The following is a 27,448-nucleotide window of genomic DNA, read 5'->3' as shown; positions in this document are numbered from 1 at the left end:
GCCGAGATGAAAGACACCCTTTTTAGTTTTTGAAAAGTCTGTCTTTAAGTGAGATAACTAGTTATGTGTCCTTTTCCTCATTACCTCATCTGTTACTGTCAGGTACTGTATTCAAGGTAGCTATTTATAACTCATGGAGGTTAATGAAAATTACATGAACTCTTTCTTGTCTTCCTCAGGTCCGAACGCTATTCGTCAGCGGGCTACCCCTGGATATTAAGCCGCGGGAGCTCTATCTGCTGTTCAGACCATTTAAGGTATGTTTGTATGTTTTTAAATGGATGGGCTGCAGCTATTCTTAGCAGCTTTTCTTTCCACCAGTCAATGAGAGCTCCATTAACGCTGATGAAATAAACGGCAATGGAAAAACTCTCCCGCGAGGTTCAAGTGCCTGTGTTGCTATAGCCGAGGTTCAATCACATCTCGATCTGTAGGAAGCTTACTTGTGCGTGAGTCTCATGGAAAAATGGCTCGCTGCCTGCGATACAAAAACAAAGCTATTTGCTGCACCTCAGAAACTTCACGTTGTCGGAGGCACTAAGAGTCCTAGAGTTTAGTACCTAGTGACTGCATGTAGATGTACCGTCGACAAGCTGCAGTTAAAGTGAATAATGGCACAACTGCAGCACGTCTAATCTCTCCACTATCTCAGGATAATGCCCACGGTATGTACTCTGAGTACATGTGTTTTACCGTGAGCAGTAAATCTTGATTTATCAGGTAAGAAGCAACATGTGGTCCATTTGGTCTTCACAAGGTCTACCTGACTCGTAACACAAGGTATCTAGTCAGTGGTGACACTGCGGTGCAAACAAATATACACAGAATATGTGTTTACATAACCATGTTGTTGTCTTTGTTCTTCCTTTCTGACATGCTCTTTGTTTGTTTCAGGGCTATGAAGGCTCCTTGATCAAACTCACTTCGAAACAGGTATGCTCCAAGACGAGGGCTGTGTTTCCAAAGAAACTCCGTATTGAATGAAACCACCAGTCAGTCTCTCATCAAGCGGTTACTGTTTGCATTACTCAATTTCATGGTCATCTACACCTTCAATTCTTTTACTTTTCCTTTGTCCTGTTTTTTTCCCTTCTCTGTGTTTTCGTCTTGTGGACCATGACAGATTAACACCCTTTGTCAGGGAGGACCTGGAATTGGGGGGCGGGGGAGCTTATTTAAAGGGAGAGAAGGGGAAAAGTGTTGCACCAACTTGCCTTTGGCAGTCGGATAGTATGCTTTTAGTTACGGACGGTGAACTCTGGTGAGATGTGCGGGGATGGGAAGGGAAACAGGAAAATAATTTTGAGGTGTCGAAGCGAGTGTTTTGACAAGAGCACTGAGGGTTAGGTTTTACCTCTAGGGGCGCAGGACTGGAAATGAGCTCTGCTGACAGGTGTCCGCATCAAGTTAAGTCAATTAGCTTCATGTCAGTGTACTTACTATTTATACTTAAGTCATTTTGAGTCCTCCATACTTATGGAGGACTTAAAATGACTTAAGTATAAATAAATAAATAAATAAATGAATGCATGAATAAATACAAGAATAAATAAATAAATGCTTAAATAAATGTATAAATGAATAAATAAATGCTTAAATAAATGTATAAATAAATAAATAAATGTATAAATAAATAAATAAATGTATAAATAAATAAATAAATACAGGAATGAATAAATATAAGTTATAAATCAACAAGACATCATTAAATAAATATATTTCTGCATTTCTGTATTTCTTCATTTATTTATTTCTCTATTTATGTGTCCACACGTATTTCTTCATTTATTTATGTGTGACATTTACGTGTCCGTATATTCAAATGAGCTGGGCGGTCCGAACCTCTGTCTAAAGCATGATTGGTCACAGGAGTGAAATGCACCTGGTGTGTTGTGCTCTACTATTTCTGCCTGGCACATGACGCTGAAGTTGACTCGCTCAGCTCACCGTTAGCAGAAGTTAGCCTCGACAGCTTTTTGACTTCAGCCGTTTATCAATTCCAAGAACACTGAGTACAGACTCGTGTTCTTTTGGAGTCTGGTCTTTGGAGTCTGGTTTTGGGAGTCCAGACTCTCGAGGACGCAGGACGGTCTTTCTGGTCTTGTGACGTCACCACATCAACTGTTCTTGCGCATGAATTTACTCAAATTATTCACTGTAAAATAATTTACAGTTGAGTAGAATGTGTTGCGGTGTTCACTGTTGTTTGGCGTAGGCTACGAATAAACGATAATAAATATACAACGTCTCGTAGCTTTCCTGACCCAGGGTCGCTACAATATGAAGTTATGAATCTTAACCCTCAGTCAAATTGACGTAACGTTATCTTTTAGTAAATAATAAACTCGTTGTGCTCTTTAGATCCTCAAAAACCTAATTATATCTCATGTTTAGCCGCCACGGAGACGTCAGAGCCAGCGGAGCATTTCAAAAGTCCTGCCGAGATCAGGCTTCTCTCGGCGGCCACACAGCGCGCTGAGCGCCTGAGCTCATTGGTCCCGAGCAGGACCTCAAATCTCCGTCGCATATCCTTATTAGACTGAATCTCGATAAACCGACCACAGATTTGATGCTTAAACAACTAACTTCTCGGCTGAAAACATCCTTAAATTACATTCCGTGACTCAACAGGAGTATTTAGAATGTACAGACAAGAATGCATAATAAACGCTGTTCGTCTACAGATCCAAGTGCTAGGGATCGATTGCTTCTGTCTTGCTCCCTGACTTGACCAATCCTGTTCAACAATGAGGTTCGGACCGCCCAGCTCATTTGAATATACGGACACGTAAATGTCACACATAAATAAATGAAGAAATACGTGTGGACACATAAATAGAGATATAAATAAATGAAGAAATACAGAAATGTAGAAATACATTTATTTAATGATGTCCTGTTGAGTTATAACTTATATATATTAATTGCTGTATTTATTTCTGTATTTATACATTTATTCTTGTATTTATTTATTTATTTATACATTTATTTAAGCATTTATTCATTTATTCTTGTATTTATTCATGCATTTATTTATTTATTTATTTATACTTAAGTCATTTTGAGTCCTCCATACTTGGACCTCCCCAACGTGCCTCATACTTTCATAACGGCCATCTTCCCCATGACAGACGGCAACTTGCTTAAGTTCAGGTATCGCAAAGTGGTGTGCGACATTTCTCAGACGTGTCCTTGTTCTGAATGTGACTCCGACTAATGGCAATGGCAATGACAATGACGGCATAAATCAATTGATCCCTTCCAGTCCGAGAACACACTGCCATCTCCATATATAGCAAGAGACAGATCTCTCTATTTATATTCCTGTTATGCTTCCTCCTCCTCCTGACGTCTTCACTTAGGCCGTCTTTCTTTTTCAAAAACTTTCTTCATTTCCTTTTTTCCGTCTCCTCTTTCTCTACTTGTTTAAAATTCCCATAACCCAAGACGGCTTTTCCAGATCACACGCAGCAGGGCAACCCCACGGGAGCAACATGTTTAGAGATTTTATTTTCTCCTCACCCCCACTTCCTCTCATCATTCCCGTCCACACACGGATACGCCGCAACAATGTGCATTCTTTGTATACCCGAACCTGCATCACTGTGGGGGTTTTTTGCTTCTTTTTTTCTTGCCTTTCTCTCTCTCTCGCTCACCTTTTACTCTTGTGTGCACAGGCTCCAGAGTGATGTCACCAGAATACAGAACACGCACTGGTGAAATAGATGTTTTGCATGTTTTCCAACTGACAGGCCTGTCCGAGGAGGTCTTAAAAACAGTTTCTACCTCTCGCTTTCATTCGGTTTTTTTGCCACATTTAACCTCTAAATCCTCTTTCCCAAGAACCCTCCCATCCCCCCTCTCTCACCCCCTCCCATTAATCTTATTTTCTATCTCTTCTCCTTTTTCAGGTTTCACCCCCCCCCCCTCTCTGCCTCGCTCACACTCACTCACGAACTTTCTCGCTTTCACATTGCCCGTATTTGGGCATATGGGAGCTGAATGATGAACTCTCCTTGTACAATGTTAGTGGCCAGCCTCCTTCTCTCTCTCTCTCTCTCTCTCTGTCTCTCTCTGTCGCCACTGTTTTATAAACAGGGCAAGAGAGAGAATGAGAGTAAGAGGGGGGGTTGGGCATGATATGAAAATGAAATAAAACAACAACAACAACAACAACATGTCCATGTCACTCAGGCAGGAATGCCGACTCAGTTTTCCTGCCTAAAACCATGTTTCTTTCTTCTGTTCTGTCTTCCTGTCTCCCCAGCCAGTGGGGTTTGTCAGCTTTGACAGCCGATCAGAGGCGGAGGCTGCTAAGAATGCCTTGAACGTAAGTGTCACGCCCTCCTCGCGCTCCTCTCCAGCACCAGCTCGGCGCAAGTACATCTTGTGAATTGCATCTCTCAGCCTCCTGTGCAAATGCATCTGATTTCAGGGAAATCCAGACATGCGTAGCTTTTCTATCACATGCAAAAAGACAGAAAAGGCAGGGGCTGTTTTAAATACGTACGTCTGAGTGTTTCTGGTTGAGTGAATAAAGCCTTCATGCTCAAAGCGTTGCCATGAATCCTGCAAGGTCAGGGGGACCATTAACTCTTCTTCTACATACTGTATAAATAGCAGATATTGATTGAGGGTTTTATTTTAATCTCACTTATTTCAGAATGCAGCTCAGTAGAGAGCCTTAATGAGGCAGCATATGAAAGAGAGCTCATCCTCACAGGGTTCTACTGAGCTCTCTTGAAACAAAGCACAGATAGACAGTAATAAAACACCAGCTCTCACCCTGCTTTATTTTCCCACTTGTATTTTTATTTGAAGGCGTCTAGATACACACCTCATATTTTACTTGTAATGCTTCTTAAGTTTGTGTTCATCCCTTTCTCCTAAAAAAAGATCAGCTTTAACATCTTCCTAAAGTGGGACTGTGACACCGCGAGTGGAGTCTGTCAACTTTCATTTGGAGTTTTGGTGTGCATCAAAGGCAGAGCCGAGAGTTGAAGGAAGTCTACAAATTATCATCTTATTATGAGCCAACAATAGTGAGACTGTTTTCATAGCTCAGCTCAGTGGGGCTGAGAAATGAACAGTGCGCTTGTTTTTCGGGGAAAGCTGTGTCCCGGGGGTCATATGGAGACAAACATCTATCTGCATATTGAAATGTGAGAGAGACAGAGGGAAGGAAAGGGATTTGTTTCCTGTCAAAGCAGAGCAGATCTCTTTTTAAAAAAACACTTGATTCTCCCAAAAACACCGTTGCAACAACTACGATTGTCACCGAAACCATCATGCAGAAGTGCTAAGAAGCCATAAGACCCATTTTAAGAAAGAGATTTGAGATGTGCTCAGGCCTCATTATTTCCATGTACCTTATGATACCTCTGTAGCCTCGACTGGCAGAAGCTGCGAGCGCACTGAGCCCAGGCAATCCTAGTTAATTCCCTCCCCTTCATGAGAAGAGTCCTCCCTCGCTTGTTTCAGCTCCGCGTTGCTCGATCCTGCAGGGAAAAGCAGAGAAACACATCTCTTAAAGCAGAGCAGACCTCTTTTAAAAACACTTCTCCCAACAACACCCTTGCAATAACTCGTTGCTACTTTTCTCCCGCATGGATCGGACCATCCCGTCTATCGAACAAGGTTAATTAGATTGTGCTTATAGTTTCGGCGGGCAAACAAATGGCTGCTCTGTTTTCGGGTTGAAGAAGTCACTTTTTAAAAATTATTTAGACTTATTTAGACTGCACGTGGAGATCAGACTGAGAGGGAGAGCAACCTTCACTCTGCTGGTCATGAGCACTTGTATTTCTGGAGGGATTCAGCGGTGGCATCTCAAGAATTTCGCGGGATGTTTTGGCTCGCTGTAAACGGTGTTCCTGGGAATATGTCACCACGAATGGCGGATTTGATGTCTTGATATTACGTTACAGTTACAGAGTTCTTTAGGGAGAGAACAACGAGGGCCTCGTGGCTCGTCCGACTGTGGCGTAAATGACATCTTACGCCAGCCAGCTTTGTGTCATCAGGTTCTGCTTTTCAATTGTGGGCGTTACCCGTCATCACTTGCGTCCTACCAGGATAACTATAATCCACAGTGAGCCTTTCTTAACAGCAGGCTTCATAGTCTGAGCAACTGAACACGTCTCCGTGACACTAGGATTTAGATTCATTCAGTAATCAAATGCTGGAAGATGAAAAGAAGCAACGTGTCAATTCCAGATATTAGTCAGGTCCCAATGGACATCTAAGCAACACACAACAAGAATGCGAAGGAAGTGGAAGACTTGCATTAACTGTCTCCTCCGTGGTCTAACTTAGTCTGCGTCGGGCACAAAACCGTCATCTTATTAGTTTAGGTTATTAATTAGCCATTAAGCATCATCATTATGTGTTGAGTTTGAGAAATCCTCCAGGAAAACGAGAGATATCTAAGAACAACTTCATAAATATGTTATTACTCCTTGCAGGAAATTAGTTGATATTGATCGACATATAAAACCATTACAACTTAAAAAAATCATCAAGTATATCAAGTGTCAAAATATACATTCCAATCATGTACATATCATAAAACATATTGCAATTATACAATGATTACAGATGTTAACTGCCAAGAGTTTGATTCCATCGAACAAACACAACATCTGATATTCACCTTTCAAACCTTTGTAAAACAGAGAAATGGCCATAAACAATATAAGTTATATAACAAAAAATCATCGAGTCCATATATTCTATTCCAACAGCCTGGATAAAAGCTTGCTGACTGATTTTTCCGTCTGATCTCAGGGAGTCCGCTTCGACCCAGAGATCCCCCAGACCCTTCGGCTGGAGTTCGCCAAGGCCAACACCAAGATGGCCAAGAACAAGCTGGTTGGCACCCCCAACCCCATTCCCTCCCAGCAGGGCCCTGGGCCACACTTCATCAGCAGAGACCCATGTGAGTACCGAGAACATTTGTCGTCTTACTTTTTGTTCTGGGTTGCGCCTCCTTTGGTCATTAGTTGTGTTTGAGGCGACTGGAAAGCTGTTACCCATTATTCGTTATTAGAAGAGAAGTTGTGCTCCAGCTGTGACTACACAAAAAATAAATAAAGATTGACTCGGCTGAGATATTAGTTTTGTATTGGTGTGGTGTTTTATTCCTCATTGTCATTATGTGGAAAAATGTTAATAGCATTGGATCACCCCCAACTCCTGATTATAAAGTGTTTGTTCAGATCATATTCCACGCCATAGTGAGTTAACTTGATGAGTATCCTACCCCCGAAACAACACATCCCCCCTGCTAGATTAATGTCTCATAAACAGTTCATGTTCACGATGAGCTATGGCTCTAATTATTTGAAATCAAAGCCTTTGAGTATCAGGCGTGTATTGAATATGCTAATATAGGTCTGTGGTCTTTTTTTAAATTCTCCATTGAGTGGAATATATTTCCGAGGGGTTAAGCATCCTTCAGGAATCAGCGATTGATAGCTGAACATCGACCAGCTGCGGTTGTACATTCCTCCTCAATGACCTAACTGTTCTTATCTGGGGTCTGTTTTCGCCAGAGTAAGGGTGTGTACTCTGGGCCTCAGTGGAAAATGGGAGGAAACGATTCATGAAACCATGACGTAATCACCAGGAGAGAAAATGCTGTCATTTCCTGATAAGAGATGTTTAAATCAGCCAGTTTTCTGATCCGGCTGATTAACACTGGAGCCGGAGAGAGCACAGGGAAACTGCTCCTTCAATCAGCTGCTGTTTCTTCTCCCTCCACATTGTAAATGTACACTTACTCTAATCCTGCACTTTCACCTTTATCTCTTCACTCACGCACTATGCTTCTTCTTTTTCACAGTCACTTGAGTAATTCCTCATATCTGGAATAGTTTCCTCTCATGTTATCCTGAATTGAGTCGGTTTTAGATTTAAGGGCGGTTTTATTGACTCTTAGTGAGTGTTGCTACGCCTGTTGAGCTTTCCCTTCTCACGCGGGACATACGCAGTTTTACAATAATAACAGAGACAGATTTAACACTAACAGTTTTTGAAATAATGTTCCTCTGATTTCAAGCAGGAGAACAATATTTCAGAGCTGCAGCTAAATATATTATCAAGCCAATGTACGTCATCTTGGGCTGATTTAATAATGTTTCCATTTGACTCATTTTTAAACAAGAATTGGGGGAAACGGGGATATTTGATATGCACTACATACTACATACTAGGCCCACACATCATCAGTTCATGCTCCCTTAGCAGTAGATTCATGCTAAATTGATAAAAGGAGTTGTTCTTGGATTGCAGTGTAGAGATAGATAATCCTAGTATTTCAAGTATGATAACAAAATGTCTGACCTGGCTGTTCCAAACTTTATGTTTTCACTTACAGTGATGAGCTAAAAGGTAAATGTTGCCTTGATTTCCCCCAAATCCAATGAAAAGCCGGACGGACTGCCCAGATCTAATAGCGCTGTTGCTTCTGTCGTAATCTCTCGTGGATGAACATGCTATCGATTGCAGAAAAACACATTTTAATCCATTCTATATGCTTTTTTGGGGGGTTTTCAAAAGGAAAACACACCGTCCACCAAATAATCTGCCGAGTAGTCTGGCTGTCGCTGCAGCCCAATGCACACCGCTTTGCCATGTTGAGAAACACCCGGTTTGACAGTTATGCCATGACTCGTTACGGTTGCTAAGCAACGATTGGACAACGCCGTTCGAGGTTTTAGCAAACGACCGGCTGGTTTAAGGAAACGACACGAGAGGAAGCTACTTCAGATACCGCCCCGTCGTCCACCTCCACGACCACGTACGCCTGCGCCGCCTCCACCCTGTCTCTCTGGCCACCCGCCCACCCATCCGTCCACTGGCCCCTCTCCTCACTCCACTCCTCCTCTTCTTCTTTCCACAGATGAGCTCACAGTGCCCGGTCTATATCCCAGCAGCCCAGATGTGTGGGCGTCATACCCGCTGTACCCGGCGGAGCTGTCGCCGGCCCTCCCACCCGCTTTCACCTACCCCTCCTCGCTCCACGCTCAGGTAACCCGCAAACCTGCCCCCTCCTCCTCCTCCTGCTCCTCCTCCACCACTACCTCGACCGCCCCCCCCTCACCTCTTCCTGAGCCCAACGCACAAACAGCTGCTGCCGTCGTCCCTGAAATCGATCTCTTCTCCTCCCCTGCAGATGTGCATCAGAGCACACACCACTCTGTATCTTCACCCATGTATCCATCCACTAATTAGTTCTCCCGCTCCACTCCTGCTGCTTAAACACGTATTGTCTTTAAGGCATAGGGGACATTTTGGAAGACTTCTCCCAGTTTTCTTAAGTGCTTTAACAATCACATTATATCTTAAGAGCTGCCCTTCTGAAATAATCGTGTTCATCTGCTGTGAATTTGCTCCATTAAAGCAGGAAGTGGAGCGGGAATTTGATATATCGGATTTGTTTATTGACAGTGAAATAATTGACTTCATAAATATTTGATTTACAGGGTGGAGTCCATTTTTGCAGACACGTAATGCTGTTTTAACCTTCTCTAGAGATGAACTGCGATCTGATCCCATTAACTGCCAGGCATCAAACGAAACTTAACTAATCTCACTCTTCACCAAGACAGGCATCCGTGGGTTTGGATTACTTGTAAGTGCTCTAAGTAGGACGAATAGTAATGTGGCTAATAGTAATAGCTATCCCTGTGGTTCACAATGGCTCATGGGTGGATGAGGCAGGTTGAATTAATGCAACCAGCCACCATCTTTGTGACTCTCACTCGCACTATGCCACTTTATTAATCACCATCGGTACAACTAAAAGCTTCAGTGGTCTGAAAGGTGTGCATCATCATTTGACCATCACCTACTTCATTAATCAAATCCCCCTTTTTTTAACCAACCATGATCCAGTTTATTAAGTTCTTCTCACCTGCACTGCTCCAATGCGAGTTCACGTACGACTTCCTTTTCGTTCTCTAGAAATTCCTCTCCTGGAGCGTGTTTGGTGCTGGCTGTATTGGATGTACTGTTTCTGCATTCTTGTTATCTTCTGCAGTATCTGGCTTTATTAACATCTTTTATCTCTGCTGAGGGTCTATATATGTCATAGATAATGCAGATACTAAGTTTTTTTTTTACTATAAAGGCCCCTAGCAGAGGCACTAAAGCTCGGGTGATGTCAGAATTGTAAATAAGCGCGAGGTGAATCTGCCCAGCTGGCATTTTTTTCTTTGTGCGTTGGATACGTGAGCGCACACTTACACACACAAAGATAATCTGACTTTGTGATTTCAGGAGGGGGGTTGTGAGTCATATGTGCATCTCACGTGCAACCTCCTCTGACCTTGAGGAGATGGTGATGTGAGACATAAATATATGTATATTAGCAGGTCTTACTTTGGATTAAACAAATGAAATATAACATCTCAATTAATGATTTCAAGAGGTGCTTGTAGCTGGATTGTGTTAGCTTTGGGCCGAGCCAGGTTAACCCTTCTTCCCAGCCTAATGCTAAGCTAAGCTAACCAGCCATGGGCAGAAACCTTATATTGCCTCCGTAGATATGAGGGTTCATGGCATTGAAGTTATTCTAACTCAGCAGATAAGTGTATCTCTCAAATTGTGAAATTATTCTTCTAAATGTAAACAAAAATGTTTTTCAGGAATAAACAAAAAAACACTTTTATGACTTGAATTGAATATTATATTCAAGTTTGTATAAATATAAATTGTGTGGACTCATATATTTGTAGCTATTAATGTATGTGTGTTTAGATTCGCTGGCTCCCACCTGCAGACGGAACTCCTCAGGGATGGAAGTCCAGGCAGTTCTGCTGAAGTATGTGTGAGTAACACACACACACACACACACACACACACACACACATACAGCCCTACAATGACCAAGAAGTGCACATCTACCGTAAAAAACATTTAGTAAATGTTATGACCATTTGTCTAAACAGTCCCTGAGGTATTCCTAAACATATGTTGGAGGATATCCCACGGCGTTACTCGGTGTGCGTGGCGTGTGTGTGGAGTGAGCACCGTCTACTTCCCTCAAACCCAAACCAGCTCGCTGCAAAACTAACCAAGGAATTCGTCACATATCTGGTAGTTGATTTTAAATACAGACCCAAAATAAATTAGCCTTTTAGAAGTAACCGTGGCAATTTAAAGCCCAGTGGGCCAATGAAACCGCAGCAAGTGCTCACACATAAGACATGAAAGAAGCGATTTAAAGGGGAAGTCTGTTATTTTCCCAACTCAGGTCACCGGGTACAGAGGGTCGACTTTTCCCATTGATGTGATGCTTGAGCTCAGGCATCAAAGGCAGCGAGTCAAACAGAATACACAACAAGCCAACAAGCTCATATGCCAACGTTTTAATAAAACCGACTAAAGGCTAAAATGCTAATGTTCGCTGCTTTGATAGGTAACATCATCACCAGTGGGTCAAAGTCACCCAGTACATCTACTCAAGCACTGGGCTGCAGTACAGTTTAGAGACACTTCTTTTATGCCACCTTTTTTACTTCACTAACTTGTCATCAACACATTTATTTCACAGCTGGTATCCAACGTTACATTTTAGTGAAAGTTCTTTATACGCAACATTGACATAATATTACCTAATGGAATGAACTTATTCATTTGGAGTGGTGCATTAGGTGACCTGACCCTTGTAATTCAAATGTGTATTCTCAGTTTAGCTTTGCATTCGTCTCTCTACCATTTGAAACAAGCACTCGCTCTATCTGGATTATGATCTGATTATCTGTGGGTCCCTACAAGTGAGCCCTTTCACATTAAACTTAATTTCATCTGTCATTCATGTCAGAATATTGATTAGTGCAGCTATAAATAGAGGATCAGAATATTTCTTCTACCGCAAATAAACTGATGAACAATATTCCCTTTTTACACTGAGTTGGTTATTCATTTAGAATAGATCATACATGCTGAGTAGTTATTCTGGAGAATCAGATGATACTTATTAGTTCCACAGATCGCCTGATATTCATTGCACCTATATGTCAGGGAATGTTTATTATCGTGCACATGGAAAAAACACTGAATATCGTCCCATAATAATGTTGTTACTGTACAGCACATATTAAGGAATGTTTGTCATTGTGTCAAACCCTGGCAGGATGAAATAATGTTTTTAATTTATTCAACCTTCTTTGGTCATTTTCGCATTATGACAAGTGCACAGTGGAGAATTATAAAGACGGAAAAAGACGGAGGATATGTTGCTCCGAGAGGTCGTAAATGTGGAATATGCACCATAATCTTTCGAGGTACCTGGGTATTGCCGGAAGGGCCAATCTTATGAATCTTGATTAAAAAATGATTACCGTGGGGCTGTATTTAAAATATATTGCAGATGAATTCATTTTATTGGAGGAAACGGAGCAGTTGGATTCTAATAAGTGCTCCGATAAGTACGTGAGGCCACTGCAGCACATGTGCCTCAGACAAACTGAACGCTGTTGTGCTTGTAGAAAAACAAAACCACAAAGCACAACAAATCCCCTGCGAGTATGTGTATCTCTGTTGGCTGACTGTGTGTGTGTGTGTGTGTGTGTGTGTGTGTTTGCACTTGGCGCTAGCCACACTGTCCCCAGTAACCTCCCTCCAACTCTCGGGACAGGAAGAAACATGTTCTCCCGACCCCTCGGGGAGTGAGTGGGGGGTGGGTGGCGAGTGTGGAGGCTCACATTCATCGAGCTGTTGATTGGTGCTGGTCCTGCGGTCCCCTTGTAACCCTGCATCTTTGCTGGCTTATCTATTTCTAAACACTAAATAAACTATATTAGAGGGGGGAAAAAAAATCTGTTTGAATAATTTGATGTTTGGGGAATTTCGTCTCCGTCAGGGGGGTAAAGGAGGAAGGGAGTGTAGGAGGGAGGGGCATTGAGGAAATAATTACTCCTCTATCAAACCAGGAGGAAGTCATTTGGCCGGTCAGTCTGCCCCAGTGGATATTAGACCCTCAATGAAACAACAACATCCCCACATCCGGCTCTCAGTGGAGGGTCAAGTGAAGCTGAGACATCCAGACAGAATATTGTGATAATTACAGGCCACTGCAGCAGGTACACACACAAGCAACACACTCAAATGATGTAGTGGGCATCGTGGCAAACACACAACAACATGCACACAATCAAAGAGGTTCAGGTCATCAACATGTAAAAAAGAAATCTGATTTTGTTATCTTGTTGTATAGTTTTGGTTTGAGTTGTCCAGGTATATATATATAGACCCGTCATTACAATAGCACCATTAATGTGAGAGAGCTGTTGTTGGTGGTAGTCCTAAAATTACTTTTGTGTTACTCCAGAAAACCACAAAGCTCACTGGGAACCGTTTTCTTTGGAACTACTTTTCCTCGTAAGAAAAGGAGCCATGCCATTTTATTCATCTCTCTTGTATTGTGGCGGAGGAATCCCCAACTTCTCCCAGACGGACTGATAGAACTACACAACACAGACCTCTTGACATTCGCTAACAATACGATAAATGCCTATTAGCATGGTCATTTAATGTGAATTACTTTGCATGAGAGCATGACTTAAGAGTCTGATAGAACTATACCTTGATTAAAAAACGATTACCACTTCAGTGGCACTTAAATGACACTTACTTATAGTATTACTTATGATATTACTTATGATATTACTTATGGTATTACTTATGGTATTACTTATGGTATTACTTATGATTTTACTTATAGTATTACTTATGGTATTACTTATGATATTACTTATAGTATTACTTATGGTATTATTTATGGTATTACTTATGGTATTATTTATGAAATTACTTATGGTATTACTTATGGTATTACTTATGGTATTACTTATGATATTACTTATAGTATTACTTATGGTATTACTTATGGTATTATTTATGGTATTACTTATGGTATTACTTATGGTATTATTTATGGAATTACTTATGGTATTACTTATGGTATTATTTATGGAATTACTTATGGTATTACTTATGGTATTACTTATGGTATTACTTATGGTATTACTTATGGTATTACTTATGGTATTATTTATGGAATTTTTGTACTTTGACTTTCTTAAAGTAATGTTACATTCTTTATTCTTGTTGTTCTGAGTTTGTACTTCTGCCCTTTTTGTAAGTCACTTTGAATAGAAGTGTGAGCTAAACAGGGGAATCACACTGTGATATTATATCTCCGAATTAAATATGTATCCAGTAAAACCTGATGGTACTCCTGGTTCTCTGAATCTGTATGGTAACCATAATTAAAGAGCACATGCTGGTCATTTCCTCCAGTCAGCTGTCGGAGCCTCGCTGCTGCGTTTGATATCTTGCAGCTTGGCAAACAAAGAGCGTGTGTTTCTCTTGTCTGCTCAGTGGCGATCGTCAACTTAGAAACACAGTGACTTGATGTCTTGAAGTGGGCCGCGATGACGAGGGTGTTACTTATTTGTGCGACGCGGCGCCTGTGAAACACTTTGAAACACTTTCAGCTGCAAGACAACAGGAGCATGCACCCTTGGACTGACGTGACAGAGAGAAGCGGTCTGCTATTCAATGGGTCGTGTACGTTTGAAAAAAAGAGGCCCGCGATTGTGAATTGTTACTCGCGCCGAAAGGCGTCGGGTTGGCGGCCAATCCTCACAATGGGAAAACAAAGAGGCTTCCAGCGCCGCCGCGGCCCGGAGAGGCTTGCGGTCGGTCGGCGGTTGTCTTGGCATCTGACGAACGGGGACCGCTCACGGCCCGAGTATGTGGCTCGCCTCCGGAAGTCAAACCGTGGGAGACATGAGTGAATGTGTGTGTGTGTGTGTGTGAACAGCTGAAAGTGAGTGTTCAGGGGTCTTTTCGTCACTGCTGGTAATGAGTTGTCCTAATCACTTGGCATCCCGCCTGTCGGAGGATTTGCCATTCTGAAAAGGTTTTTTTTTCACAGCAGTTCCACTTCATGCAATTATGACTATGAGCCGGTAGCTACACACTGTTGACTGTACAAATACATTACATTGTACGCTTTTTGTTGTTGTTATTGTAATGATACAATGACATTCATCTGAATGTTGGTGAAGCTGAATCATATGTGACATTCAGGCTCCGGCTCAGATCCAAAGACAACCTAATAGTGGCCATGAATGCCTAGTGAACAAAGGTAATCTGGATTTTCCATCTGACAAGACATGGTGGGGTAGTGTAGTGTGTATGTGTATCATGTGTGTGTGTGTGTGTGTGTGTGTGTATGTGTGTGTGTGTCTGGCTGCCAGCCCTGAGGAGCTTTTTGGCCAATAGCCTGACAAAACCAATGGGTCCTGTACAAAGTTGGACTATCTCCCGCTGGAGAGTTTGGGGCCAGCTGGTGCCCCTTCTAATAAGGAGCTGGGACTTTATTCCTTCACCCCCTACTGACACACACACACACTCACACCTACACATACATGCAGTATAGCAACACTGTGGCCGTGTCCCTGCTGGCTCTCAGGAGCTAGATACATGTCAGCAGCTGCATTCATCAGCAGCAGCTCCAGCGGCTCTGGCTGCGATGTGAGAAACACAGCCAGGGCCTAAAGGCTTCTCTCCGGATTAAAGGGGCTTCAGATGGGGCTCTTTTTCATGGCCGCGATGCACAGGTAGAGATCTTAAAAGCCTGTGTTAGTCGGAAGTTTTCACTAATTAATTACAAATTTAGTGTATTTTTCATTTTTTCCTGACCATTCTTGAATATGGGCTTTTTTCCGTTTTACATTTTTTATGTATTCGTCATACATTTCTGGGCAGTTGTTGGTTAAACTTGTTTGAAAAGGCTCTTGAAACACACTCGTGTTGTGTATTCGATCCCCATGTACGACATTGATGCCAATATGTGTCTGTATAATGTCAAAAGTATCCCAAAATTGACAATATTTTTAAAAAACCTTTAGAAGTGAGATTTCTTTTGCATTTTCACCAAAGCCCAAGTGCTATATATGTTAATATGTCACATTTAAACAATCGTTGAAGTGTTTGTTACCAGAATACCAACATCTGTCGCAGAAATATTTCTAAAGGTTGTTTTTCCAACCTGTCAAAAATATTGTGTTTGTTCTTGTTGATGGCTTACAATAGATGCATATAACATTTGTAAATGATTCATGAACCATTATTTATTCCAATATGTACCACTCGTAAAGCCTTTATAAAGAAAATGGATATTGTTATTAAACAATTGTGACCACAATATGAGTATAACATTATAAAAAACGGCTCTTTGATTGACAAACTGTTTTATATGTTTGGCTTTTTTCCTACTTATCAGTCGATCTATATACCGATCCAATATCAATGTGATACATTAATTAGGCTCCCATTTTGACAAAATGTATTCAGACTTTATGTGTACGGTAAATTAAATGCCTAGCAGTGATGTCAAAAGGGGAGCAGAAGTACATTCAGCTTTTTAAAGCACAGCAGCGTTGTTGGCAGAATAGTTAATTGTCCTATAAATAATGGGTAAAATGAGTTTGTGGTCCTTTAACACGCACTACAGACAGTGGAGTTGTAGAGTAAAGCACTCTCACATGTTGGATACGCATTTTGAACAAGTCCTCTCTCTTCATGAGATCAATGATCACTGATAACACACTGGAACACAACAAAAAAAAGGAAACAATGCACACATTCATGAGAAACTGAGTCCCCGCCCACATTGTCAAACACTACTTGTTTACCTATCCCACATTCTGCGCCCGGGCCGAGTTATTGGATGTAACACATTAAGCTTGTGAATCGCTAAACCGTCCCCTAATCCGCACAGACATGCTCAATGATCAACCCAATCTCTAACCTTGGCGTCTCAACCAGAACAAATAGGGGGATCTGGAAGTATGCGTCGCCTCAGTTTAGCCGAGCGGCTGCATAACGCATCGATTCCCTCGTCCCCGACTGAACGCGCAGCAGTGCTTTAGCTCGGCCGGCCGTGCCCCCTCCCAATCCCACCGCTCTCCGGCCGGGGACCGGTTCCCAACCCGTCTCCCTTCATTGCGCCTCCCTCTCTGTTTCTTTAAGGTCACTTATTATTTATTGTTCCGAAGAGTCCCCCCTCTCCCCGAAACCCAAGTTACCACGGCCTCCGGGTCTATTTTTAGTGATACATCTGGGGGTCAGAGGGTTGACCTTTCTTTTTCTGGGTCTGCTGGTGCTGCGGCTGGTGGAGTTGTGGCGGACCGTGGGAGATACGGTTGTCAGGCAGCAGTTCAACATAAGTATTTAAGACTATTGTCGGCTAACATCCTGTTTGTCACAGTTGGACTTTGAGCTTGAAAGAATTTGCAACACTGTCTTTTTAAAGGGGCAGTCCGCTGCTTAGAGGGTGCGCCACACATCATGAGAAAAGAGTTTTATAACGTCTTCTGTGGCCGCGCAGGAGCTTTGTTGAGTCTGAGAAAATGACTTTGGAGATATCACTCGAGTAATCTTGGCGTGGGGATTAAGCCTGCATTACAAAACGGTGTGTGTCGAGTTTAAAATGGTGTGGCCGTTTACCAAACTGAGAGCGTCTAATGAAAGATAAAGTTGCATTGTGGGAAGTGTAGTATCCAGTGTTTTTTTAGAGCACACGTTAGGGACTAAATATCATGATATTGGTTTTTTGCCCATTTTTTCTCTTCAGTTTTTTTAATCCCTCAACTATAAGGAAGTGCAAATTGGTGGACTGTCCCTTTAAAACCATACACAGCTGCACTTTGCCATTAACAGCCATGAAGAAGCTTTACATCACGAGGATAATAACAGAAACCTCCCTCAATCCATGTTGAATCAACACCTAGAACAGCCTCAACAACAACACTGCGCTGGTGGTGAGGACGCTGTCGCAGCTTGTTCACTTCAGTTAAACCCCGCCTTCTTTTGCGTCCTCAGGTTCCTGATGTGTGATGGTGGCCGGCTGTGACGGGCGTTGCTGATTGCCTCTGGTATCCAATTAGAAACCAGGAGGACTGACCTGACTCCAGCTCACGGAGCAGCGTACCGTCGGTGAGTTTACGGCACGGACTTCATGACCACTGATCCCAATTTAGGACGAGAGGTGGACTTCTCACCTCGCCTCTCACTCCTGACGCAGTGTGTGAGATGAAATTGTCGATTTGTCGAAGAGGCTGTGAAAGCCCACGGTTATTATTGTAGCTTTTTTGTTGTTGTTGTTGGGAGTGGATTGCATTGCTCTGCCAAAGACATCTGCTGGAACACACGGCAGCGCCAAGCCACATTGACAGCGTGTCAACTTTCATCCGTGTTTTGCTCAACGGAAAATGTTTTGAAAAACAAAATCCGGAATCACAGTGTTATGCATTTGTGGGATGAAACTTGGGGGTTAGGAAGAGGCGAGCGTGAGAAACTTGAGGGGAACACCAGGGTTTTGGGTCTCCGCGATTTTTATGGGTGTGTGAATCTGTGAATGTGGCCGTGCAACAGTTCCACTCGATCCCCTGTGTTTTCATTAGTGTGGGGTGGGGGGGGTCATGTGTGTGGTGACCATGGCAACCTCACCCCGTTCCTTGTCTCTCTCTCTCTCTCTTAGGCAGCAGCAGCCTCAAGGGCCTCAGGACATTCTAGAGACCCCAGCCTCCATCACACATCGAGCCCCCTCCCCTTCCCCCTCCCTCAAGTCTTTTTTATACTGTTACATACTCAAGATTTACCAGCGGCGCTTTGGCTACACCTCCTCCGTGAAAGGTACTGGACGTGCACGACAAAGGCGCGCACACACATCCTTTGTGAACCGGTTGACTGTCTCGCGTCCTGCTGTGCACTCTGAATATGCAAGTGTATCGACGCCCCCACTAAAGGAGTGCACACACACACACACACAGCTTATGCCGTCACCCCGCCAGGCCAGGACCTGTAGGAGTGTGTGTCTGAAGCGCTGCCGGGTAATGTTATTATAGCCTACGATTATAATTATTACTATTCTGTATATCATTCATATTAATGTCATTATGATTATTAAATACATGTTGAAGCATGACTTTGCAACAAAAAAAAAGTGAGAAGAAAAAAAAACACCGCTGTACATTTCTAGATATTTTAAAAGAAATACAAAAAAGGTATTTTTGTAATCAAGACCGTTTGAAATAGTTCTGTTCGATTGGTCCGTGTTGTGATGAACGTGTGTGAGGAACTTTCACACTTTTCTTTCTTTTGTTGTTGTCGTCCTTCCCGTTTAGTGCCATTGTAACATGGTAAGTGGGCCTGCGATACCAAAGCGGTCCTGTGGGCTCGTCTTGTCTTTTCTACACACCGCGTGGCTTTCGGGCCGCCGGTGTGCGTCTCCTGCGTGGTGTCGTTACCTGGTGAAGCAGAACACATTCGTCTTTTGTCTGATGTGCTTCGTTTCAGATAAGCAGTCAATGTTAAGTCTCGAGTGAGAACAACACACCTGACCCCGCCCGCCATCTCGCAGTTAGAGGTAATCAGATGTGTTGAAAGAGACATTGACAGAAAGAAGCCATCGCTGGTGAAGGTAGAGTTACCCCAGAGACTGCAAAAAAAATGGCAAACTGAGCCCTGCTATATTAAGGAATGTGCTCCCTCACTGTCGAGCAGGAGGACAGCAGCACAGTATGGAGAAACAAAAGACCAAAGGCATTTTATTTTACACTGGAGAGCTATAGGCTAGTGGAATTATTCAGTTTTTGACTGCTTTGTAGTCCTCAGTCTGATTTCTTCTGAAGTATGACTTCATTTTCGCTGCATGTCTCATTTGGTGTCACTCCAAAGAGCCACTCTGCATCTAAAAGGATATTCACTTTAAGCAAATTGTCTCTTTTGTCTATTTTTAGGGAGCCGACGTGATTCAACTTGCTTTTGTAAATTGACTGAGTGAAGTTGGAGTGTAAAAAAACAAAACTTTTGTAATCGTGTGTATTCTGGGCCTGCAATAACGTCTTTGTTGTATGACACATAATCATCGAGTGATCATATTCCTGTGACATTTTGATGCCAACATCCTCATTCATGTCGCATTCTTACACCAACAAACAGTGATTCTTGTACTTTTGTGATAAGGCCAAGTCACATGTCAGTGATGTGACGATCAAACACTGAAAAAATGCAAGAAAAACAATCTTCCCTGTAATGTTTAGCCCAGGTGTGTACAATCATATTGGAGTGGTTGAATCATATAGTCAGTGTTTGTCATGAATAATAATAATAATAATATGCACATCATGTCAACTGATTTTCTGGAGCAGTTTTTGCTTTTACAGACATTTTTTAAGCCAAGTGTGGCACCAAATTTATTAGGACAAGTATTTATAAGATGTGTGTGTGCGTGTGCGTGTGTGTGTTTTTTATGGGTATTGTGATTTTAGAGTTAGAAGATGCCCATCTTATAATTAATTGTAAGTATTACTGTACGTTTTAATTGTATATTCCTTTGGAAATTTTCTAGAGCTTCTCTGTGTGTTTGTATCTGATATATGAATCCTGATAAAACTTCATCATTCACTGTGAAATCCAGAAACAACTGTGGACGAATGGATCTTTTTGTGGTTTGCCAGCAGTACGGTACCAAAGTTCCTGGAGATGAACATGACGATCCCTCCCTGGTTTCAGTATACCATGTGTACCTGTGTGTACTGTGCATGTTCACGGCATGTGTGTGTGTTCTTCTTTTTTTCCCCTCAATGCATACAGTACTGTTGATATTGATGTACTTTAGCCGCTGTAAGGAGAAACTGTATTTCAGTGAATTGCAGAGGTTTGTTTGTTTGAAACCCCCCAAAAAAAGTGATCAAAATGAGTTTTTTTGAAAATGTTGAATGAAGACATTTCAGGCCGTCTGCCATTAAAGATTGACGTCATCCCCGGAGTCATGATTACATTATTTCATCTTTCCGAATATGATTGTGATCGTGCCTCGTGAGGCTTGCTTCAACTTCATGATTAGTTTTGTTTGTGCGTGTTTATTAAACCAGACAGATTTGTCGTGTGGAGCCCCAAAACTGACAAGCGGCTATGAAAAATATATATAAAATGAGCCAAAAACATAAATGATTACATCATCAATTATTTTAATTGAATGCATAAATACCCAAAGAGTAAACATAAAAAATAACAGCATCATTCTTTAACCTCCGATCTGTAAGTGGTCCAATTGAAAAGAGTGTGAGCTAAAAAGAAGTTGTAATTTAAAGATGTTAAAACACATTCCTCTTTTTCTTCTACCAACCGATCAATTCCTTTTGGCAGACTTGTCCCCCCATATTCTCAGATAATTAATACTTTGATTTTGACTGCATTGAGAAATTGCATTTTTTTTGCACCCAGAAATAAATCCACCTGCTTAAAGCTCCCTGCCTCTCACACTTGTCATTGGATAACACCCTCCTCTCCCCCCACACATCAAAACACGATGTGCGATCCTATAAAGTGGTTTGAGTACCAGGGGAGCTGCAGCCCTCTCGCTGCCCTCTATAAGAATAGCCCGCCTGACCCAGGAGCCGGCTACTCCTGAGACAGAGGCCACAGCCAATTTAGTTGCTGCCTTCGCCGTCCCCGCCCTCTCCTCCGTCTGCTCGGTCACACCGGGTGGCACACGGCGCACACTCGTCCACGCCTGGAGGGGTTACACACAGTGAGGTACAAGTGGGGGATAAAAGTTCCTGTGGGGGACGTTCATCTGCGTGCGTGCGTGCATACGCCCAACTGGCAACACTTTGTAATGGTGTTACTCCATTCTGACAAGTCCATTAAAGAGGTGTTTCTGTCCCATTTCATGCGTCCTCTTCCAGCTGCAGCGTGCCAGACAAATGTCCTTGCTGAAATGTGTCTGTTTTTTAACTTGGCACTGAGCGATCGAGTCCTGTATTTTGTATTAATTTCCCCATATGGCGCTTTGCTGACCGTGGTGAAACATTGACCAGTGCTCACCGTAATGGGCACACCGCGTGCTCTCCGACATTGCTGTTACGCACCTGAAGAGTCGTCAGATTCACAATGTGTCCATGATTCATTTGACGCTCTGGCTAAAAAAAAATGTTTTAAGCAATCTTTCTCTCCCTGTGACCTTTTGTTGCAAGTTTCCGTCATATGTTGAGGAGCTTTAAGGAGTTAATGATTTCCCCTTTTCATATCGTTTTTAAAATCCCACTGCTCAGTCTCCCTGGGGCAGTTTGTTCTCCGGGCCGTGGACAGTGCAGCAGCTCTTTTACCTGGCATTGCTGTTGGGGTCACGGGGGTCATCCAGTCTACGTGTGTTTTGTGGACATGAAGAACATTTTAAACAGTGTGAGTCCACCCAACCCTGTTGTAACCAAAGTGAGAGCTGTGACCTGAAACTCGTCAAAAGGTCAAAAACGTTTTCCTCTCTTTTCGGGCTCACCGTCGTAGAGTTGAGAGAGCTGAGAAACAATCACAATGCTCCCGATCTTTTGCAACTTGTTTGTTTTACACATGATCTATCATCTTTTAAAGTTCCATATGAGGAAGTGACCTCAGTGAAGTCTGGTTATTTGTTCTCAAACATGACGTGTAACTCTCAATTCATCGTCGTCATACGTATCATAATAATAATAACAATAAACCGCATGCACACATTTGGTAAAAGTGGCTTCTGAGCATGTCCAGCGGCATAAATCCTCAATAATGCCCAAGGTATTTAATAAAGGGTCAGTTACAGTATCCAGCTATGACTAACTGGTGACTCATCAATCAGCAGCCTGCATGTCTCTGCAAAGGTCTGCTCAGTCATTGTCTCAACAGTGATTGGCCAAAAGGGGGCCGTGTCTTCTCGGAAAGATTTCCCCACCTAGCTGTTGGTGTCTTTTTGCGATCGTTACACTTAAAAAAACGAGCTGTCCACTTCAGAGTGAGTCAGTGAATTTGATTTTACAGCAGGAGGAGGAGGGGGGGGGGGGGTAGCTTGGAGTGTTGTGTTTTCTCCCTCTGCTGTCCTCTCTCTGCTCCCCTCGTTCTCAGTCTTTTCTCTGTCCACCTGACACTATTTTCCCTCCTCCTACTCCTCCTCCTCCTCCTCCTCCTCCTCCTCTCTCATCCACGGCTTCTATCTCCCTCGAGTGGGCCCCTGCTCCCTCAGTCTCACAGCAATCAAAACGCTGAGGGCTAACGCTTCGACAACTTTCCTTTCCCGTTTCTCACAGATTCCATGTCGCTCTAATCGACTCTTTGCATAAGAACAGGCAGATATTGTTTAACTAATCTGAGTAGAGATCATTGTGTAGCTGCCTGTACAAATAAGGTGTGGGTCATGTGATAACGTGACTGAGGATGACATCATAGAACAACCAAAGGCCCTTTCAGTCCGAAAATAAAGGGCTCCACAGCATCACCTAGTGGTTATGAGAACGCATTACAGGACTCATCTACAGTTCATGACACTGTTCCGATAATCAGTGCGTATATCCTTTATTTTAGTCAAAGTAGCAGTAGCACAATATACAATAAACCATGACAATAGAGGTTATATAACATGTTCCATAAGCACAGTACTTGAGTAAATGTGCGGAGTAACTTTCCACCAATTTGCAAACAGTAACTACTGTAAAATACATAGTGGAGTAAAAAGAACATGTACATCCTTGATGCTCAACGTGATCTCTGGCTTTTAAGACGGGCGTCTGTAGGGAGGCCACCTTTACTAGGTAGGCTATTGTTATCAATTGTACTTGGAAGATATTTTCTGATCTATTTTACATTTTGCAATGGCTTTGATGAATCCAGCAACAAAGACACACAGTAGGGCGAGGTAGTGAAGACATGTGTCACGTAGTATACTGAAACACCAGTTCTCAGTTTCCTAATGTGGATAATAGGAAATATTCTCTTACATATTGTGATATAGAACGTATCTCTCTGTAGAAGCACATTTTAAATGTTGACTTTGTATCTTATCATTGTGCCTCATTTAATAACAATCATGATTTTCTTTAACAAACTTTCATCTACTTGTTTTCTCTCATCGTGGCAGGAATAGGATCCAATAATATGTCCCAACACACAGCATGAAGGATATCCACCCACATCTCTGGTGAACTCTGTGATCAGCTTTTCAACTTTTTGGGAGCCTTAGATCAAGTATTACTCCAACCTCTGGGATTACACAATTTACCCAAGCAGCAAAGTCTCTCCATTAAGCAGTACCTATGTATATTTTCTGTCCTAAAACTACTCAAGAGTTTAAAATAAACATTTTAATTTATATATTTACAAACGTTCATCCTGTGCTGAGGAATGGGTCGACTTAAAAGTTAAAGTAGAAACACGTCGCCCTCTTGTGGTCAGAGATGCTCAGTGCATGTGCTTTTATTTTCCTCTCACCATTGCAAAGCAAACACATGTACGTCGTCCTTATCATGTGAGGAATCCTCATTTCCAGAGCACCCAAGGGCCAACGCATGACAGCACAAGGTCCTGCTGTCATCATGTGGTGGACTGCAGTCAGGAGGAAAGACTTTAAAGCAGATTCTGAAATGCTGAGGCAACGTTAGCTTCCCTTGATCAAGACAGTGATTATAAACGTATATTATGCTCATAAAAAGTCACAAAACAAGATATTTGATCTTAATCATTTAAATTGACCAAAGGTGACTTTTATTTTTGTAGATTTTTGAAGCAACAGTAATTAATTAATTCGTTAAAGGGCCAGTGTGTAGAAGTTTGGGGGACCTATTGGCAGAAATGGTGTATAATATTCATAACTATGTCTTTATTTGTGTGTGATCACCTTAACCTAAGAGCTCCCATGCGCTTAGAATGAGCCCCTCATGTCTACAAAGGGAGCGGGTCCTCTTCACGGAGAGCGCCATGTTGCAACAGCAGCAGAGCAGAATGAACTAGAACGGGCACTCGGTAGAGCGCATACCTTCGCATATCACAAGATTGGGCATTGAATTATGAAAATGTTGGCATTAGTTGCATGCCAATTGGATAGAAATTGACCGCGCTATGGTAAAAAGAAGATGTTGACCTTTTCATGACCTTGACCTTTGACCCGACCGAGCCTAAAATCTAAGCAAATGGTCTCCGGATAATAACCAATCATCCCACCAAATTTCATGCGATTCGGTTTAATACTTTTTGAGTTATGCGAGTAACACACATACAAATAAATAAATAAATACACGGCGATCAAAACATAACCTTCCGCATTTTCAATGCGAAGGTAATAAGAGGCTGTTTACGTTCCCTGAAGGCCATGATAGTTCTCCGACACGCTTGTAAAATGATGATAATCTTTGCTGCCGAGTGCAAATCTGCTGGATGCTGTTACCGCTGAAGTAGTGCAAAGGTCCTGAAAGATAGCGCTGGAGGGCCACGTTACCTCAGCCTTGGAAAGGGAGGGGTGAGCAGAGGGGTGTTCCGTTGGTAGCATCTGAAACTGCACCACTAGATGCCTCTAAATTCTACTCTTTAAAAAACATGAAAATCACACCAAGACACCAGCGATTCATGAACATTGTTTAATTGTTACAGGATGATTCAACATATAAGAACCATTAGTGCAAAGTGACTAACATATGACATGTGGGATCATTATTGTATTGTTTCCCATCGCAGTGTTAAAAAGCTCGGTGAAGTCAAGTTTAAGTATAGCTGTGGTCCATCCCCATGGAAACAACTAAAGGGTAAACAACAATGATCTCAATCATGCTGATATTTCGGGTATTTTTTTGTCCAGATTTTGAGGTCTTCACGCATGTCTAAAATGTATTTGTTCACCCCAAATACCATGACGATGGAGGAATGTCCTTTGGCATTGCTCACGGTGTTGCAAATCACATTAAAGGCAACAGTAGCACGTATCTCCAGAAACAAAGCGCCCGTTGCCTTGGATAAGCCACACACACATGGGCAGCATTCCTTGGAACGACATTGTACCAATGAAGTAGTCCCTCTGGAAACTGTTGGCAACATGCTGTGTGGATTATCACCGGGAACCGGGACAGCTTCTGAAAACACAAGCTGCGGTTGAATTGTTCAAATGACATCTTTTAACGCAGGGAGAAACACATAAATCCGTTCCCCTCTTTTGTAGCGATATAAGTCTCAGAGACAAGTATATAAAAATGTTGGCAAATGGAAACCCAAACTATCTGCATGGCTAGATACCGCAGTCTTTAGCCATTTCAGATTCTCTCAGGCACATGACAGTGACATGGTGACGGAGGTTTTCCCTTAGTTTGTATTAGCGTATGCTTATTTCCCTGTTATACTCTCCTTTAGTCGTCTTCGTCCCTCACACTGAATACTTCAGATAATCTGATTATGTTGACCTGCCTGCACAGCTAGAGTTGAATGAAGTTTAAGCATCTCTTTGACTCAAACACACTTTACCGTTTCATTCCACTAGATAATGACGTTGGGATGCTTTGGCAAGCTATTCCTCTTTTAAAGTTCTCTGTAAAATGTGTGTGAGGCATGTGATGTAGAACACACATGACCTAGCCATGTCTTATTGTTAGAAACAACAATACAGGTGTATAATCTATGTAAAAAATAAAATGTGATCTTGAGACTCAAGGTTACTGCTTCTTGAAAATCCTCTTGGCATCCACTCCCTCATAGTTGTATGTCTGCAGAGGGGGGACAGAAAAGAAAGAAAGAAAGAGAGATATATCACTTGATGTAAACAAAACAAATGAGAATATTGCATATTATTGATGAAATACATGTTGGTCCACTCACCTGTACGAACTCTCCTCCCACCAGAGCTCTCGTCGTGGTCAGGACCTTGCTGTTGTCTTTCCTGGTGAATTTGCCCTTCAGCACATCCCCCTCCATTTCCCACGACCCCTGGTTAAAAATATAGAGTTGGTGACAGAAGCTCTTTAATGCTCCTCTTATGTTGTGTTACTTGTGTGTATATTGTATTAACCATTGGTCATGGTCACATGTGTTTAGTTTTGCTAATCCATCATTCCAGCTCTACAGATCCACTAAAGAGTCATTATTTACTGGAGCTTTTCCATTGGCTTTCCCCATGAGCTTTAATAATAAAAATACAAATACTGAATTAAACCATTCCCTGTTGCATTGAAACAGCACCTGGTGGTGCTGTTGGTTTAATAAAGTCTGAACCACTTCAGTGCACTCACTGAGACTTCAGTGCCGTCGGCCAGGCTGTAGTCGAACTGGACGCCCAGAGTGAAGTCGATGTCTTTAGTGCGGAAGGTGCTGGACTCTGTGATGTGAAACTTGTCCCCGGTCTGCTCGATGGTGACCTTCAGGTTGTCGTGCTCCGCCAGCTTACGCTTCATGATATTAATGCCTTAAAACAGAAAACGTGACATGAAGCTGGATTCTTTCAATTATGGGATGAAATGGGGATTATGTTATCCGAAATATCTGAATATAAGTGGAATTGAATCGTAGATGACAATTTATCTACACATAGACACAATTTGTATTTGAGGTTTTCACTCGTCCCCTTTCCAAGTCTATCCGACTT

The 27,448-nt window shown here is 42.3% G+C and overlaps 2 protein-coding genes across 5 annotated transcripts in view; one reads left to right on the top strand and one right to left on the bottom strand.

Annotated features, from left to right (window-relative positions):
• The window catches only part of LOC130211636 (RNA-binding protein with multiple splicing-like), a 33,254-nt gene extending 12,409 nt beyond the window's left edge, over positions 1-20,845 (top strand). The window contains exons 2-9 of one of the 4 annotated variants that reach the window (XM_056442509.1): positions 180-257; positions 895-933; positions 4,268-4,330; positions 6,787-6,937; positions 8,903-9,030; positions 10,762-10,825; positions 17,902-18,015; positions 18,560-20,845. In XM_056442509.1, the coding sequence (XP_056298484.1) occupies positions 180-257; positions 895-933; positions 4,268-4,330; positions 6,787-6,937; positions 8,903-9,030; positions 10,762-10,824 (522 nt within the window). In that variant the 3' untranslated portion in view covers position 10,825; positions 17,902-18,015; positions 18,560-20,845. Of the gene's footprint in view, positions 1-179; positions 258-894; positions 934-4,267; positions 4,331-6,786; positions 6,938-8,902; positions 9,031-10,761; positions 10,832-17,901; positions 18,016-18,559 lie in introns of all 4 variants that reach the window. The other 3 variants (XM_056442508.1, XM_056442511.1, XM_056442510.1) reach the window with 3 other exon arrangements.
• Positions 20,846-25,445: 4,600 nt separating this feature from the next.
• The window catches only part of LOC130211810 (fatty acid-binding protein, intestinal-like), a 2,345-nt gene continuing 342 nt past the window's right edge, over positions 25,446-27,448 (bottom strand). Inside the window, exons 2-4 of the mRNA XM_056442805.1 lie at positions 27,096-27,268; positions 26,686-26,793; positions 25,446-26,573 (exon numbers count right to left, since the gene is read on the bottom strand). Coding sequence (XP_056298780.1) covers positions 26,523-26,573; positions 26,686-26,793; positions 27,096-27,268 — 332 coding nt within the window. The 3' untranslated portion in view covers positions 25,446-26,522. The remainder of the gene's footprint in view (positions 26,574-26,685; positions 26,794-27,095; positions 27,269-27,448) is intronic.

This window comes from Pseudoliparis swirei, chromosome 21, assembly GCF_029220125.1.
Source record: "Pseudoliparis swirei isolate HS2019 ecotype Mariana Trench chromosome 21, NWPU_hadal_v1, whole genome shotgun sequence".
NCBI lineage: Eukaryota > Metazoa > Chordata > Actinopteri > Perciformes > Liparidae > Pseudoliparis > Pseudoliparis swirei.
This window is presented reverse-complemented; position numbering and strand designations above follow the sequence as displayed.